The sequence below is a fragment of the Phoxinus phoxinus genome (assembly GCF_949152265.1).
Source record: "Phoxinus phoxinus genome assembly, chromosome: 7".
NCBI lineage: Eukaryota > Metazoa > Chordata > Actinopteri > Cypriniformes > Leuciscidae > Phoxinus > Phoxinus phoxinus.
In genome coordinates, this window is record NC_136882.1 from 16,247,823 (window position 1) to 16,264,497 (window position 16,675).

General features: G+C 40.1%; 1 protein-coding gene across 2 annotated transcripts in view; it reads left to right on the top strand.

Moving 5' to 3' along the window:
* Positions 1 to 16,675, top strand: part of nrp2b (neuropilin 2b) — a 72,994-nt gene that overhangs the window by 14,494 nt on the left and 41,825 nt on the right. For both annotated transcript variants that reach the window (XM_079619496.1, XM_079619497.1), the window contains exons 3-4: positions 6,006 to 6,187; positions 15,120 to 15,347. In XM_079619496.1, coding sequence (XP_079475622.1) covers positions 6,006 to 6,187; positions 15,120 to 15,347 — 410 coding nt within the window. The remainder of the gene's footprint in view (positions 1 to 6,005; positions 6,188 to 15,119; positions 15,348 to 16,675) is intronic.

Consider the following 16,675-nt stretch of genomic DNA (forward strand, 5'->3'; position numbering starts at 1 on the left):
AATCATCCTTTCTACTTTTGAAACTCAGAGCTTATACGAAAGACACCGTCTCACTTGTCGTCCCAGCTTCATCCTAATTCATCAGATTGTCCCACGCCTCCTTTGGCACAGCATCAGATGTATCCCCGCTCCTAAAAATTATAAATAGATTATTATGGAATAAATATAATAAGCATGGGTTGATTTATCATGATATATCTGTAATGCAATCTGCAAAGCTGCTCTGCTGAATGACATGGGTATAGAAACAGGGCTGAGCAGGTTGAAGTCATGGTTCTCTCTATCTTTTACCACTCTCCTTCTCTATCTCTCTCTTTCATCTTTATCTGTTTTCCTTCCCCACTCTTTACACTCTATTTTCCTTACTCGGGCACAGTATGCCAGTCTTTGATATTATCTATAATCACCATATTAATACATAAGGAATGGATATTCCATTCTCCTTCATCCCCAGGTATTTTATTAATTCAGTCGAGTGATAACATCCCTGAGGCTTCAAGACTGTATGTGTATACATATATATATATATATATATATACTTCACACTCTTACAGCGAGGTGTATAAATATATATATATACTTCACACTCACAGCCATGGCCTCGCGTTTGGTAACGTCTCTGTATTGTCTTCTGTGATGAAGGAGATCCGAACTGACGATCGCTCGAGAGCATTTTTAGACCTCTCAACTCCAGGCACATGCAGAGCAGTGATCACAGACCCCGGGACACCCCACCGTCTCCAGCTGGGGAACGGAGACAGCTGCCTTTGTTCCTGTAGTAACCTCACGGGGGACAGTAGTGATGCTACAGTACGCTAGCCCTGTGTGAACGCACTAGCCTCTTAATTGCTCGTGACTGACGTGAACGTCTATGAAAGGAACAATTTTACACAGCAGCTTCCCCCTCTGTCTCTCCACGTGGGTCTTTTTCCATGATAGATTTGACAAATGGACGCGTCTAACCTCACAGCTAGGTTTCCTCTCGAGTGAGGCCAACAGTAGCGGATGATATCATCACTCCGTGCGGCTCCCCAGGGGTCCTTCTGATCAATGCGCGTTTTCCGCTTGTAATGAAGAATCGATGGATGGTGTGAAGCCGGACAGGACTCAAGGGGGTCACACAGGTCTCCCACACATATCACATCATTCTCAGAGTACAGGCATATTTGTTATGACCATTACAGGCTTTGCTAGGCTTACAAGTCTTAGATATGACAGGGTTAGATTGGTGTGTTAATGCTTGCATTGTACAATATTCCATTAGAACTGTGAGTATAACGGAAGATTCGGTAACCATCGTCCCAGATTTCTCTCTGCAGCACTTCTGTTTCTTCTTTCATACCTTTCCTGGTTTTATGACCAAGCAAATGGTAGATGAGCACGGTCTGGGAATGCTCTCGGACAAGCAGTTAATATTTTAGAGGCACTTTCAGCATTTTAATTCTTCCACTGGGTGAGATTGAGGTTTTTAGACAAAGCCTGTGATTATTCACTTTCAATCACGCTTGGAGTGAATCTTAATCGATTCATCTAGTAAGTAACAAGATATTTAGTAATATTGTATTTTGTACAAATGTAAACGTTAAATATTTTCATTATATTTTATTAGTTGTGGGTTTAGAAAAGGTTGCTGGCCTGTAGCTGTCCAGTAAGTGTAATACTGTATGTCCAGAATGTGGTTTTTGATGAAAAACTATTGGATAAAAATCCAGATATAAAATCCAGTGATTTTACTGTTTAATCTATCAAGACAGTTATTTAAAACATGCTCATGCAGAACATTTATGGTTTTCCAACTGATTTTGTCCATCAAGTCCCAGATTTTGCTATCATCACGGTACCAAACATTACTATTTAATGTAGTTTGGGTCTTATTTCAACCTTTCATAGTTTTTTTATGGTTTTAAAGGATGATGATACATCACACAACCTTATATGTTGGCATTTGTTTAATTATAGTAGCTTCTACCAAGTTTTAAACATTCATCCTATCTTCTGCTGTCAGTTAAGCCAACGTCTGACCCATTTGATCCACTCAAAAAAGAAAAACGGTGCAAAAATTACCTTCACTTTTACTAAAAACTCGATAAATTACTCTCATTTACAGTATGTTGCTGTCAACCACAAAATAGTCTCATTTTACATTGTGTCAGCAAAACTGTGTCTGGATCTGCAGGGGACGTCCGATGCTTGATAAGTAATTTCAAGGACCAGGTTGAAATGAAGTGGTGACCGGGCATTTGTAGCTCCAAAGTCTATCTCTACATCTTAGACTGGCTCCTCCTTTAGGTTATTTTAAAGGAAACCTGAAATTACATTACTTGAATTAGCGTTTGGTTCAGTAGGCTAATTGGCTCTTAACACATGTTGTTAGTCATTGTTTGTCTGAAAGTACATTTTATTTGTGTAATTTTATTGTGTGAGCGCATTGATCAACATTACGTTGTTTTAATTGTGCTTTATTAAAACATTTTTTTAAAAAGATTGTGCTGGTGTGAAAAAGTACTGGCTCATAGATACAACATGTAAAAGGCAATTAGCATGCGTCTCTGATGGTGGAGGAGGGGTACATCTGCAGATGCTTACTCTGCTGTGGTCAAGTCAAACACATTATTTAGAGAGCACACACACATACACAAGCTCAGGGTGCAAAAGCCTGTGTTTAGTTTACCCTAGTTTGCTAGTGCAAAGCAAGAGTGAAAACAAGGCAGATCAAAAGAAAAACAAGTGGAAAAGTGGCCAACAGAGAAAACAGAATCAGTCTTTGACACACAAAAATGTGGAGTTTACGTAGTACGAACTCATTCTTTGGATCGGTCAACAATGGCAGCATTCTCACCCCAAACAGATTCACCATAGTAACAACATTCAGGAATAAGATCCATGAAAATCGTATTACCCTCGCATCCACTGCAAATACAAGCCAGTGTTTGTGTTGTTGTTTGCCGCGCATGTGACTGTAATGGTCCCACACAGCATGCGTCCTCAGTGTTAGGTGAATGTTGTTTTTGTAAGAGGGTTGGTGTCTTAGTTAATTGGTGACTGTGATGAATCAGAAAAAGCGAGAGTAACTTTTAACTCTGTACTAATTTCAAATGAAAAGCACCTGAAAGTTCACTAAAAAAGAACAGAATAGTGTTTGTGTGGTTGTGTTTTATGTGCCAAGACGTTTATTTGACGGTGCTGGTGTGTGTTTAAGGCCGGTTAAAGACAGCTGCTGGCATCTGTCAGATGGTTACTCTGTACTTTCATCTCTCTCTCGCTGTCATGTTTTCATCCTTTATCACAGAGTGTCCTGTCATTTTGAGGAAAGAGACAGAAGTGCGAGTTGAGGTGGGACATGTTATCAGAGGCACTGAGGAGGGCTGTGCAAATGTTTGATTGGGGAGTGTTTGGTGCCTACAGCTCCTGAGATGTCCTCCTTTATTCTTACGGATTCTGTGAACCCTACAACCTGTCAAATAGAAGACAAACAGACAGGGTTGAAGGAATTAAGATGTGTACACTCGAGACAAACTTTGAAAAGCCGAAAGTTTAAAGAAGTTTAAGTCTTTTAGTTTGAATGTTTTACAGGCTTTATATGTAAATAATAGACCAGGATGGAAGAACACTTCATTTTCTAGAATACAGTGCAACCTATTGAATTCAGTCAGTTCCACTTTTGTTTAATTCCAAATCCAATTCCAGTTCAGCTTCCTGTAAATTGTGGGCAGTTTAATTTTAATTACAGTATATAGCTACATTACAATTTGAAAGTTTGGGGTCAGTAAAATGCTTTGAAAGAAATTGATACTTCTTGTTCAGCAAGGATGCATTAAATTGATCAAAAGTGACAGCAAATTATTTTTCAAAAATGCTGTTCTTTTGAACGTTCTTTTATTTAAAAAAAAAAGAAAAAAAAATCCTGGGAAAATATTTACACAAAATGTTAAGCAGCACAGCAGTTTTTAACATTGATAATAAGAAATGTTTCTTGAGCAGCAAATCAAGCATATCGGAATGACATCACAGGAATAAGTTCTTATATTTTCTGTATTTCTGTATTACGTTCTGTATTTTTTATCAAATAAATGCTGCCTTGGTAAGCATAAGAGACTTCTTTCAAAAGCATGAAAAAAATGTACTGACGCCAAACTTTTTAATGGTAGTGTAAATAAACACATAAAACACAAGCACTCAACAATCAAACAGGGGTGTCTACATCTTTTTTTGACAATATTACCATTTTTGTCACTTAAGGAATTTTAGCAGAAACCTGTGTAGACTTGTATAGGTACATCAATGAATCATAACTGAGAACTCGCATTAAGCCTCCCAAACTATGACAGAGCAATGCATTTGTCCTCTAGGAATACACCACACTGAATAAATATGTCAGAGGCGAGAAAGCATAGTTTCTCCAACTCGAGGCTCATTGATTTCTCTGTCTGTGCACTTGTCTCTCGAGTTGGATCAGTGTTTTAGACAATGACTCTCCAGCGCTGAAGGGTACAGATGTTCGGAGGGTCCACAGGCTTGCTGAATTGGTGGTTAAATGAGGCGCAGCATGCTGTGTGGAGTCACGCTCTTCTGCTAGTACAGCTACATAAACCTCAGCCTATTAACACTACAGCACTGTGCTAAGTAGCAACGCATTTTACTCTCGCTGCCTGCCAGCTGGACCCAGAATCCCTTCTGTTTTAAAAAGAAACTCTTTGATTCACCTTTCGAAAGAGAGCAGATAATACACCTTCTCTTTTGCTGAAAAGCTTTTCAGAGAAAGAATTGATTTAGTAACCAGGCAGAAAGTATAATATGTGAATAATTGACAAAGTTTCATATAGTTAATTAAGATCAAACACATTTTAACTACAATCCCATTGTAATTTTCTCTAAGGCTGTTTGTGTTTTGATAGTTAACAGGGTGGGGGTGGGGGACCAAACTCATTATGGTTGCAGAACAGTCGGACCTTTAACACACATTGTGTTGTGTGTCTTCTCCATCTGTCGTGTTTACAGTAATGTGAAGATCCCGGAACACCTTTCTGTAAGGGACTGTTATCATGGACTGCTCTCAAATTGGGAATGCATTAAATATTACTACCAATATTAGATATGTTTTATTTATCGGTATCAGTATCGATATTTTATGCACATTACATCTATTTTTCTATTTATATTGCGTTCACCTAAAGCTAATATTTAAAGCTACACTGTGTCATTTTTTAAGTTGATTCTTAGCAAAAAAACACTTTGTTCTTTCAAAATTATATGTGCTTATTAATGTATAATTACTCCTACAAACTAATCAAGTATTCTCACAAGCGTAGAATCTGCCATTTATAATACATACGGGTGAGCTGCTGGAATGGCAGAAGCCATGTTGCTCCTCCATCTTGAAAATACATTAGCCAAAGAGGGACATACCTGGAAATTCAAGCTTCGCCTTTCGCATTTTTACACCCAGTGGCACCGTGACGAATGCGAGGGAGAGATTACTCGCGACTGCCGTCAGATTTGAAATAATACGGCCACCGTAGGAGTTAAAACGCCCTCGGAATGGGAGGGGCTTGAAAGTAATATTCAGTTGGTAGTCATATACAATTTCACCGCTAGATGGGAGTAATTCCTACACAGTGTAGCTTTAAAAACACTTCCAATTTACAAAAAACTGATAAATACAATATTTAGCAAATCTTAAAGTATATTTTTTATACTGTACATTATAATGGTATGATGCATATGTTCACTTGTAGCAGTTAAAATGACTGATTAAAATTTTGTGTGTTTTATTTATTTATTTATTTGGACCAAATAGTATACATTTTTAATATCGGCCATTTATCAGTAGTCAGCCATAACATGGATATAATTATCATATCAGCCAGTGTTTCTAGTGCACAACTGTCAAACTGGTATCTATTCCCATTCAGATAATGACACAACTTGGATAAACTTTAGTTTTGTTGGTCAACCATGCATTCGACCTCTTGAATAAACGTCTTTGTCTTTGGTTTCCTCCATAGGTATGACTTCATTGAGATCCGCGATGGTAACTCAGACAACGCGGATCTGTTGGGGAGACACTGCAGCAACATCGCACCCCCTGCGATCATCTCCTCAGGCCCCGTTCTGCACATCAAATTCGCCTCAGACTACGCCCACCAAGGGGCAGGGTTTTCGCTGCGCTATGAAATCTATAAGACAGGTAAGCGTGTGCTACCCAGCAGGATGTAGTTCATCATAAACAATGCGGTGTCAAAGCCTCGCCTGCTGTTCTCTCCGGTGTGCTTTAAGCAAGTGTTTTCTGTTTTAGCGCTTGTACTAACATAGCGTTTACAGCGTGGGGTGAGTTCATGTGGGTCCATTGAGCCTGTAAAGCAAGCAGGATTTCTGTCAATGTAACTGTCTCTCTTAACACGTATCACAAATTCTCCCTTTCACACAGGAAACATGTACCTCACCTCTTCCTTTATCTACCCACCACTTCTTGCTGTATGGGTTGCAATGTGTCAAATCCCACCTGCCTGAGAAGTGTTGATTGGCTTTTGTCAATCGGAGGGAAGAGTCCCTATTGGTCAGTGTGGTGTCATTGACAGCCCACCAGTTTTATTACTTGGTGGAAAGGTGTAGATTTATTTCTGTAAACTGGAGGGAAAGGCTCTGATTGGAGAGTTTAGAATCAGGAAGAAAGGATTACCATTTATGACAAGTTCCAAATGGCTTTTATGGATTGGAGGGAAAGGCTGTGATGGGTTATTGGTTAATGCAGTAGGTTACTATAATCTCCTTTCCTCTGGAATGATTGTATCGCTGGAGGTCACTACCCTGTTTATCACCAGCAGGGTTATGCACCATTCAGAATTTAATTTAGAATGCCTTTCCAGTTCCTGAATTGGAGTTTGAATTGATGTTGCAAACAGGACGCATAATTTAAATGTGAATGTAAGGAAGTCAAATTTAAAATAATTTAAATAACAAAAAAAAACAAAAAAAAAAGGTTTATCTAGACAAACTTTGAATGGCTCCATAACAGTATAGTTTGAATAAAAGGAGAAAAAAGAAACCTTGCAGGGTTTTAGGCCTTATGGTAGTTAGATTTATGGATGGATGGATGGATGGATGGATGGATGGATGGATGGATGGATGGATGGATGGATGGATGGATGGATGGATGGATGGATGGATGGATGGATGGATGGATGGATGGATGGATGGATGGATGGATGGATGGATGGATGGATGGATGGATGGATGGATGGATGGATGGATGGATGGATGGATGGATGGATGGATGGATGGATGGATGGATGGATGGATGGATGGATGGATGGATGGATGGATGGATGGATGGATGGATGGATGGATGGATGGATGGATGGATGGATGGATGGATGGATGGATGGATGGATGGATGGATGGATGGATGGATGGATGGATGGATGGATGGATGGATGGATGGATGGATGGATGGATGGATGGATGGATGGATGGATGGATGGATGGATGGCTTTTCCCAGAATGTATTAACTGATTTTTTTTTTTTAATTCAAATTCCAATTCAACCTCCTGTGGGTGTGGCCAATTCAAATTCCCATTCATGAATTAAAAGGAGGCCAGTTCTTCAATTAAAAATTTTGGACAACTGTGGTCACTAGTAAGTGTTCCCACTGCCTTGATGTTATTAATGGTCTGTGCAATTGGCCATAACTTAACATAACTTATTCTATCATTATTACTTTTAAAACTAAAATAATCAAATACGTTTTTGCTGCTGCTAAAAAACAAAAACAGCCAAATCTTTTAAACATTTTCACAGGGAAATCACAGGGTTTTGCTACTGTATGTGTGAACGCCCTCTGAGCCACCGGGTTTACTGTAGTTGACCCCTGGTGCCTTCTGACACGGTACGATTTCTCTCTCCTTCACGGAGCCTGGTCAACATGCACCGGCACAAATTCAGATCAAGGCGGCTGCTGGCGGGCAAAATAAACAGCGCGGAGACATCCCTTGTTCCTTTTTCAACCTTCTGAAAGCATTCCGGGAATGCCTCTTTAATTGACTCCTGATCTACCCTCCCCGGAGGCTGGGTGGGTGTGGGGGGCAGCTGGGGTTACTAACACAACATGTGTGATGGTCTCTCCTCTTAGCTCACCACAGTAGTGTACTGGGATATTCATGCGGAACAGCTGCCATGAAGCTGGAGGAAGACATTGGTCGGAAATGACCAGTTAGCAGTGTGCAGTTGGAGGGTCCAGGCCTGGGTTTGAGTGACAGTTGCTTCTGAGGGACTGAAACACAAAATCACATCCTTAATGAGATCCACCAGGCAGATGACAAGCTAAACTCGCTCATTAGTGTGGACACCCGACGCTGACAGATATCAGCGAGCGCTTTATCGCGAACAGAGGACCCACACCTCCCGCTTTACGGAGGAAGTGATGACACAATCGGTTGAGTGTGATCTGATAGTGTGAGAGCTCCATAGCAACCTGGCTAACACAGCGCAGAGGTATGAACAAAGACAGTGATGAACGCTATAACAACGGCAGGTCTCGGGGTTTTTTAATCATAAACAAGCAATAATGATGAGACCCGTTGGCGTGTGGAAGCTCGCAGTTGCCATGGCATTAACAAGATCTCATTATACTCAGAAGATGCGTGTGAAAATGTGTGGGAGTGTGTGTGTGGATGTGTGCGTGTTCAAAAACAAAGACAAAGAGATTTTTTTGGGACTAAATTAAGTGTGTTTGTATATAACTCAATGACTTGAAGATACCCATAAACACCTCTATTTGTCATTAATATAGGCCTATATCCTCTGACAATTTGAGGAGTAGTGATCGTAGAGACATCCGATGTGTCCAAAATTGCATACTGTCTGAGAAGGTACTATAATTGAACTTACTTCGCAATCATTAAAAAGTATATTCTATATAGTATGAATGGAATTTGGATTTACTACAACTGTCATGTTATTACTGTCACATGACCTACCAGTGTCAGTTGCATCGCTTTACTTCCCTTCATAAATCCTCTCCTGTGGCCTCATGGGATAGTAAAGTGTTCATCAAATGAGCACTTCAGAATCTCTGCAAAAGTAGTATAGGACATCCGGGTCATTTTCGCATATTGTTTTTTAAATACAAGTGCTGCATCCGAAATCGCATTTGAGTAGGTATTTTGAATTAGTAATTACTTTACAACCACTAAAAAAAGTGTGCTCTGTATAGTATAAATGTGTGTAATATAATCTGGATGTACATCCACCATGTTGTCATTATCATGTGACCAACCAGCGTCAGTAACGTCACTTCACTGGCATTCACTAAATTATGGGATAGGAAAGTGTCCATCAAATGCACACTTCAGAATCTCACCGGAATTAGTAGGTCATCTGGGTACTTTTTGCCTATAGTCTTTTATGAGTACTGTGAATTCGGATATACTAATTTTGTCACATACTGTTTTTCGCCTACTAAATAGTAGAGAAGTATGCGATTTCTGATGCAGCTTACTGTATGTATTCGGCATACTACTCTGTTGGAATACTGTTTTTCGCATACGATATAGTAGAAGTATTTGATTTTGTATGCAGTGATAATGACTCGTTATTTTATATATATATATGGTGGACAACAGGATCAATGTAGAAACTTTTAGTAAAAGAGAGAGGGAAACATGAAGGAAAGTTCAACAAAACAGAAGCAATTGGAACTTATCCCAGAATCCCAGAGTGTAAGTGTTGTTTATTTATATTGGTGAATGTACTGGACGTGTCCTGGCGTGGCCAGGGCAGTTTTCTCTAGCAGTGATAGGGATCTTGGGTAAATACACAGCCTGGAGGTGTGTCTGCCGTGTGTTGCACGGCCTGCTGGGAAGAAACACTGCATCAATTCTCCACCTCCTGCTGCACACAGGAAATCAGTATCTTGTCGCCCTTGAGTCGCACAACAGCTACCTGTACCACTACGCTCTGGGATTTCAGCCCCTGCCCTTGAGAGTAAAATTATGTGTTATTTCTTCAGCTATCTGGAGCTTCGGTCTGGAATCCAATCTTGCAGAATAAATGTGCGCAGTAGTGATGGGTCAGGGGAAAACACCCCAAACCAGACACTTGTTTTCAAATGGTCAGCATCAGGCATCTTTATTAAGTTGTTAAGTTGCTGCATTCAGAGAGTTAGAAAGCCCAGCTGACCTTACATACTGACTTAGATCTGAACCTCATTCATAATAACCACTTAGTTTACTCAACCATACACTTAACCACATGATTCTGTTGCCACGGTTACAATCTAAAAACTCTCAGCCAATCATCTCTTCATCAGTGGAGTTCCAGAATAGCGAATTACAGCTCACAGTACAACTGCCCTATAGCTAGTGATGCTCGCCTAGTAGTGACTGCATCCCTATACTGTCAGAATTAAGAGGCTAATGGATGGAGATACTGCCCTAGAGATGATTTGATGCCCTGGAACGCTCACCAATCAGATCACAGCAATGAAACGTTTTATTTTGTTGGGATGCAGAAAAAGGAACTTCTTGAAATATCAATCTGTCAGATAAATAAGAGACTGCTGGAACCCCCGAGGAGACCAATGAAATCAAAAAGTGCAGTGAGGATTTGTGTTTAACTTAAAGGGATAGTCATTATACCCCTCATGCCATTCCATGTGCTTTTATGCTGTTATGGAACACAAAAGTGGAGATTTTATGCTCTAAAATGGCTAAAGTAATCCATAAGATATGTGCACTATATTTCAAGTAGCCGTATGATAGATTTGTGAGGAACACACCAAAATATAAGATTACATTTCATAATCAAAGTTATATAAGATTTTATTCTTTTTTTTTTTTTTTGGTATGAATTAATTCTTTCTTTTTTTCAGAAAGGATGCATTCAATTTACAGTAAAGACATTTATAATTTCAAAGAAATGCTGTGCCTTTGAACCCTAAAATGTATTACAGTTTCCAGAAAAATATTTAGCCATTTTCAACATTGATCATGATCAGATATGTTTCTTGAGCAGCAAATCAGCATATTAGGATCATGTGACATTGAAGAGCAGAGTAATGATGCTAAAAATTCTGATTTGCATCACAAGAATAAGTTACATTTTAAAATATAATCAAATAGAAAATGTTTTTTTTATTTTTTATTACAATATTTCACAATATTACCGTTTGACTGTATTTTTGATCAAATTCATGCCGCCTTGATGAAAATAAGTCTTTTTTCAAAAAAATTACAAAAATCGTTCTGACCCCAAACCTATCAACGGTAGTGTATATTCACTGTTAAACTACCATTTTACTATAAAAGACTTGCATAAGACATATATGGATTATTTTTATGTTTGTTTTTTGCCCTGGTTATTTGCCCAACATCGGCATATTGCTCATGTATGTGTATGGCATTACAGCGTAGATGAGAATCATGCCAGCACACCTCAGACACACTAATCTCTCTTACACACAGACACACGCCATTCACTCATCCATGACAAACATTCCTATTCTCCCCAGCAACGCTCCTTAATAACAGCCCCCCCATTTCCCTCCGGCCACAGACAGACCCAGCCACGCACGCCAATCCCGGCGCTGAGCCTCCAACGCACTGCCCAGACGCGACATTCCCCTACTGGATGAGTGGAGGGGGAGAGATTCCCCATCCTTCTGCAGGCGGGCTGGCTGTTTTTACCATGCTCACAAACATGAATTAATGAGAGCCAACAAAAAGGCTGATGGCGTCGGGGTCACTCATGCATACTGCAGCCCCGTACAGTAGAGGCTCAGCGGGGGTCTGGCATACTGTCTGAGGTGGCGTGAGTATGAGGGGTCAGTGCATGACTCTGGCAGGGTCTCATATGCTCTGGTATACTCACGCAAGCACACACACACACACACACACACACACACACAGCCAGCCTATCTAAGAAACAAGCTGTAGTACCATCGTTGCAGGGTAAAGGAACTCTGACAGCACATCTGACCCAGTAATGGAGCAAACGTGCCAGACAGGATGCTTTCACGCAACTGTGTTTATGTAGTATTAGAGTGTCACGGAGCGGAAGAAAACAAAATGCAATGGAAAAAGGAAAATTCACAAATGGAATATTTTCTTTAAATCTAAATATATATATATATATATATATATATATATATATATATATATATATATATATAGTCTCTATAAACTCATATATATGAAGAATATATATATATATATATATATATATTATTATTATTTTTATTTTTTATTTTTTTTAATAGATCACATTTAATAGATCTTAATGTATATAATTTTCATTTAGGAGAAACATACGTTTCTGATTTGTATTGTATCATAATTTATGTCTGTGGTGAGAAAACTCATGGTAATCACCATAAAGGCTTCAGAGTAGACTCATTGGTGAAACTTTAAAAAATTGTGTTTTTCTATTTGTTGTTTAGGTTTGTTTGAGCATTCGATTTTTAGGCTGCCAGTGTGGACAGGGATAAGACTGCTGGATCAGTCACTGTCATTGTGTCAAGATGTGCTGGGTATTGTTGTAGAGCTGCGTTTCACCCACTCCAGACATACTGTTGTAATGAGTTATTTATACCACTGATCACTGCAGATGGGAGAAACAATAAGGAAAGAGAGCTTATGCTGAGGAGAAATAACATTCAACTCCTGACGTGTGCAAGCAGGTGCTAGTGGAAATGCATGGCCATTTTGCAGAGGATGTGAATCTGACAGATACATACGCGCGCACACACACGTAGGCCTTGAACAGATGTAGTGTGCTGTATTAGTGCAGAAGGGTGTAACATTAACCCTGGCCTGCTGTCTCTCTGGGACCTGTCTCTCTCTCTCTCAGCTGCTAGGGTGCCAGACAGGCCCTGGTTTCCTGTGCGCTGCCCACACTGAGCGCTGGGTGCATGAGCATAGGTCATTCTACACCCTATTTAAGGGGGGCTTCAGGCATCCTCATCTATCATCTTAACCTCCCTAAAAGTCTAGCCTGTTTACGCCTCAGAAGAAATAACAAAAAAGGAATACACATTTACATTTTTGCATTTGGCAGATGCTTTCATCCAAAGTAATTTATATTGTATCCAAGGTACATTTCTATTGTATTCCTTGGAAATCGACCCCATGACCTTGTTGGCACCATGATCAACTGTTTGAGCTACAGGAATGCACTTAATAAAATAGTCACATTGTGGGATACAAAGCTGGAATTGTGAAAAATAAACGTTCATGTGGTATTAGGGTTTCAGGGAGAAAACTAAATGCAGTGACAAAAAGAAATTAAAATTCGCACTTGAGATTAATTCATAATTAATTTTAATAAATGAATAATACAAATATTTGTGAATAATGGGGAAAATATTACTTCAACAAAAAATAAATGTAACTTAAATTAACTTCAAAACTGCATGCGCAGGTACTGGACAACTCCGCAGTGGTTGGCGTCCCTCGTGGTCTAAAATAGTCTGAATATAAACACTTATTATAGGCCTAGCGTTGTGATTTAGGATACCACAAAAACACAGATTGGATGATGTACTCGCAACTAAATGTTACTGGGGCAAACATTGGTACGAAACTCACAACCTTTTGACCTCAAAAAATGAATCTATAAACTGCAGCATCCTACAGTCTCTGTAGACTCTTGTGCACGAGAGCATCTTTGTGAGTGACCATGTGAGCCTCAAGGACAGGTCCAAACCCGTCCACATGGGGTCACTGACCTGTCATTAAGGCCTCAGACATCATACTGCTGTCTCCGGCTCTAGTACTTTAAATAGCTCTCTGTTAATTTTGTGACGGGACTGAAGGAAGATATGTGTATAGGTGATTTGAGGTTATGTGAAACACAGTTGTCACTCCCAGCCTGTGCAGTTGGGCTTCGACTCACGCAGCTGCTCTGCAAGCGCAGAAATAGTTAAAGCGTTTCAGTTATTGAGGAGTTCAGTGTCACAGATCACTGAACTTTTGTTCTCTGATCCGCTGATGTTTTACCCCCACAGCTCCTGTCAACAGATCTCTTTTAAGTTCTCTCTTAAGTTCTGCGCTAGTCTTTTTGAAATAATACAAGTGGCACACTTCATGTGCCTCGGAGAACCTTTGAGATTACAGGAAGGATATAATGGGGTTCAATGTGCTTGACTGCATGTGTGTGTCGAGGTGTGTGCATTAGCATGAGCTCTGTGACTCTGCATCCCTCTGAAGAGGTGACATTACACGTGAACGTGATGTGCATCGTGTCAAAGGCTGGTGTGTAGGACGTGTGTCACTGCTGAAGGTGAAGCATGACTGCATACTGATACTTGTATCTGTTAGCATACAAGAAGCACTGCTAACTCTTGTGATACAAAGCCAAACACTAGCCAGCACAGGCTTAAAACCAGCATGAAACTATATAGGTTTTACTAAACAGTCTTAAAGGGATAGTGCAAGTTGAAAATATAGTAATGGTCTAAATGTTATTATGCTATGGTGGGGAGTGGGGACTCAAATCTATGAACCTTTTTTATAAGTCTGTTTATTACAAGAACCATCCAAATGAATTGATTCACTAAAATAAATCAGACTTTGAGAGAACGAGAAAGTGTTTACTTATACAGCACAGGCACAACGTTAAACTGAGATGCATATCATGCAACATCGTGTCCTAAGATGACCCCTTAACATGCTCTGTGCTACCCTGAGCACAACTACATTACTACGTGTGTCTGAAATCCCTCCTTTATTAGATGCAAACGTGCAGCATGAGAAACACTGAGCGCTCTCTCCGACTGTAGCGGTAAATGAATATAGACAGCAGCTGCAGGGATGGGAAATCATTCTAATTTAGCACTTTTGCAGATGAAGGATTTTTCTGTACAGATTTAAAGCTCCGCTTTGATGAATGTTCCCGTTTTCGTTCGCATCAATATGTTTTTTCTCAGAGAGCTAACCGAGTGCGTCTCTTTCCCTGTCTGAGATTGACACAAGAAAGCAAGTAATGTGCTTCTGCTGCCCCTCCAGAACGAGTCCACTCTCTGACGTTTCGGTCAATACAAAACCATCACGTCTCACACATGCACGCAACAGTGTGTTGCGTGCAGCGGCTGTCTTCATGTATTTTCTGATTTCTCTTCCCCCAGGCTCCGACTGTTCCCGCAACTTCACCAGCCCGTCAGGTGTGATCGAGTCGCCCGGCTTCCCTGACAAATACCCCCACAATCTAGAGTGCACCTTCATCATCATCGTCCCTCCTCACATGGACGTCACCCTCACCTTCCTGACCTTCGACCTGGAGAACGACCCCTTGCAGGGCTCGGAGGGCGAGTGCAAGTACGACTGGCTGGAGGTGTGGGACGGCCTCCCGCAGGGTGAGTCTAGATGTTGTAATCCCGAAGAATTCAGTTTGGATTTACAGTCGGGGTTTGGATTAGACCGCGGTTTTCCAAAGTCCAGACCACCCGTGACTTTAAGAGGATTGCATTTCCCATTTCCCATTTCCCTCTGACCTCATTGTCTGCTTTGAGATCATTATGTTGCGTGTCTGCCGTACATAATTTGGTCACTTAATGATTTCTAATCCGCATACCGTTCACTATCACACTATATGGGCCATCTGGTTGGTTTATCCACCAGTCTATACAGCTGTTCGCTCTTGCCCTGTGACACGCAACACCCGTCCGTTGGCCGCTGCGCCAGCAGCTCCGCCGGTATGAAACTCAGGCGCATTGCTGTCGTGCTGTTACTGCGGCTGCCGCTGGAGCTATTTTAGTATCGAGCGTTGGCAGATGAAAGCGGAGCCCAGGGCCTTGCTTTGCCTTATCTGCGCCAGGCGGGGCCAAAAAGCCACGGCACCCGTACTCTTCCGCACGGAGGGGTGGAGGAGATGGGGGACGGGGGGTAACAGCAGCCATGGTAACCTTTATCAGGAAAGTGAAAATGGGGCGTGAATAACACTGCAATAGGATTTAATCTTTGTCTGGAACAGAGAGCTGTGGAATACGCTCTTTTCCCCCAGCTGTCTTATTAATGCTTCAGCCCTGAGACCCCCGTACTGCCCCCACCCTCGCCCTTCTGCTTCTGGGTAAAGCTTCAGCATTGTACACGCACATATAATAATCAGACGCACAGTAACTGTAGACACTGGATAACACAACAGTATATTTAAGGTGGTCGATAAACTCTAAGCAGCTTGACCAAGATTATATTCATTGTTATTTGAAAACAAAACAAAAAAAACGAGACATATTATTTAAACTGTGTGTTTCTATGCTATGGTAGTATTTTGTACTACCTAATCCTTATGCATTACTGTTATGAAAATATGGTGGAAAATATGTTTAATTGAGCATCATCTTCATTTGCCTAATGAAGAATATATACTTTTATAATATAGTCTACTTAATATTATAATATTTCCAGCATGTTTAATATATTTAGATTTTATTTATAAAAATGTGAAAAATTGTAATTATGACTTTATAACATGTGCAAATATAGTGGAAAATATGCTTAAATGTGCTAAAAATATGCAAATATTTTCTTGTATATATATATATATATATATATATACATTTTTAGTACTTAATATTATAATATTTTGAATGTGCTTTTATATTTCTTGCTTTGAAAAAAGATATCTATTTTTACATTTTCCTGATTTCATTTGCATTTACTTTATTTATGAAATGTGATTTTT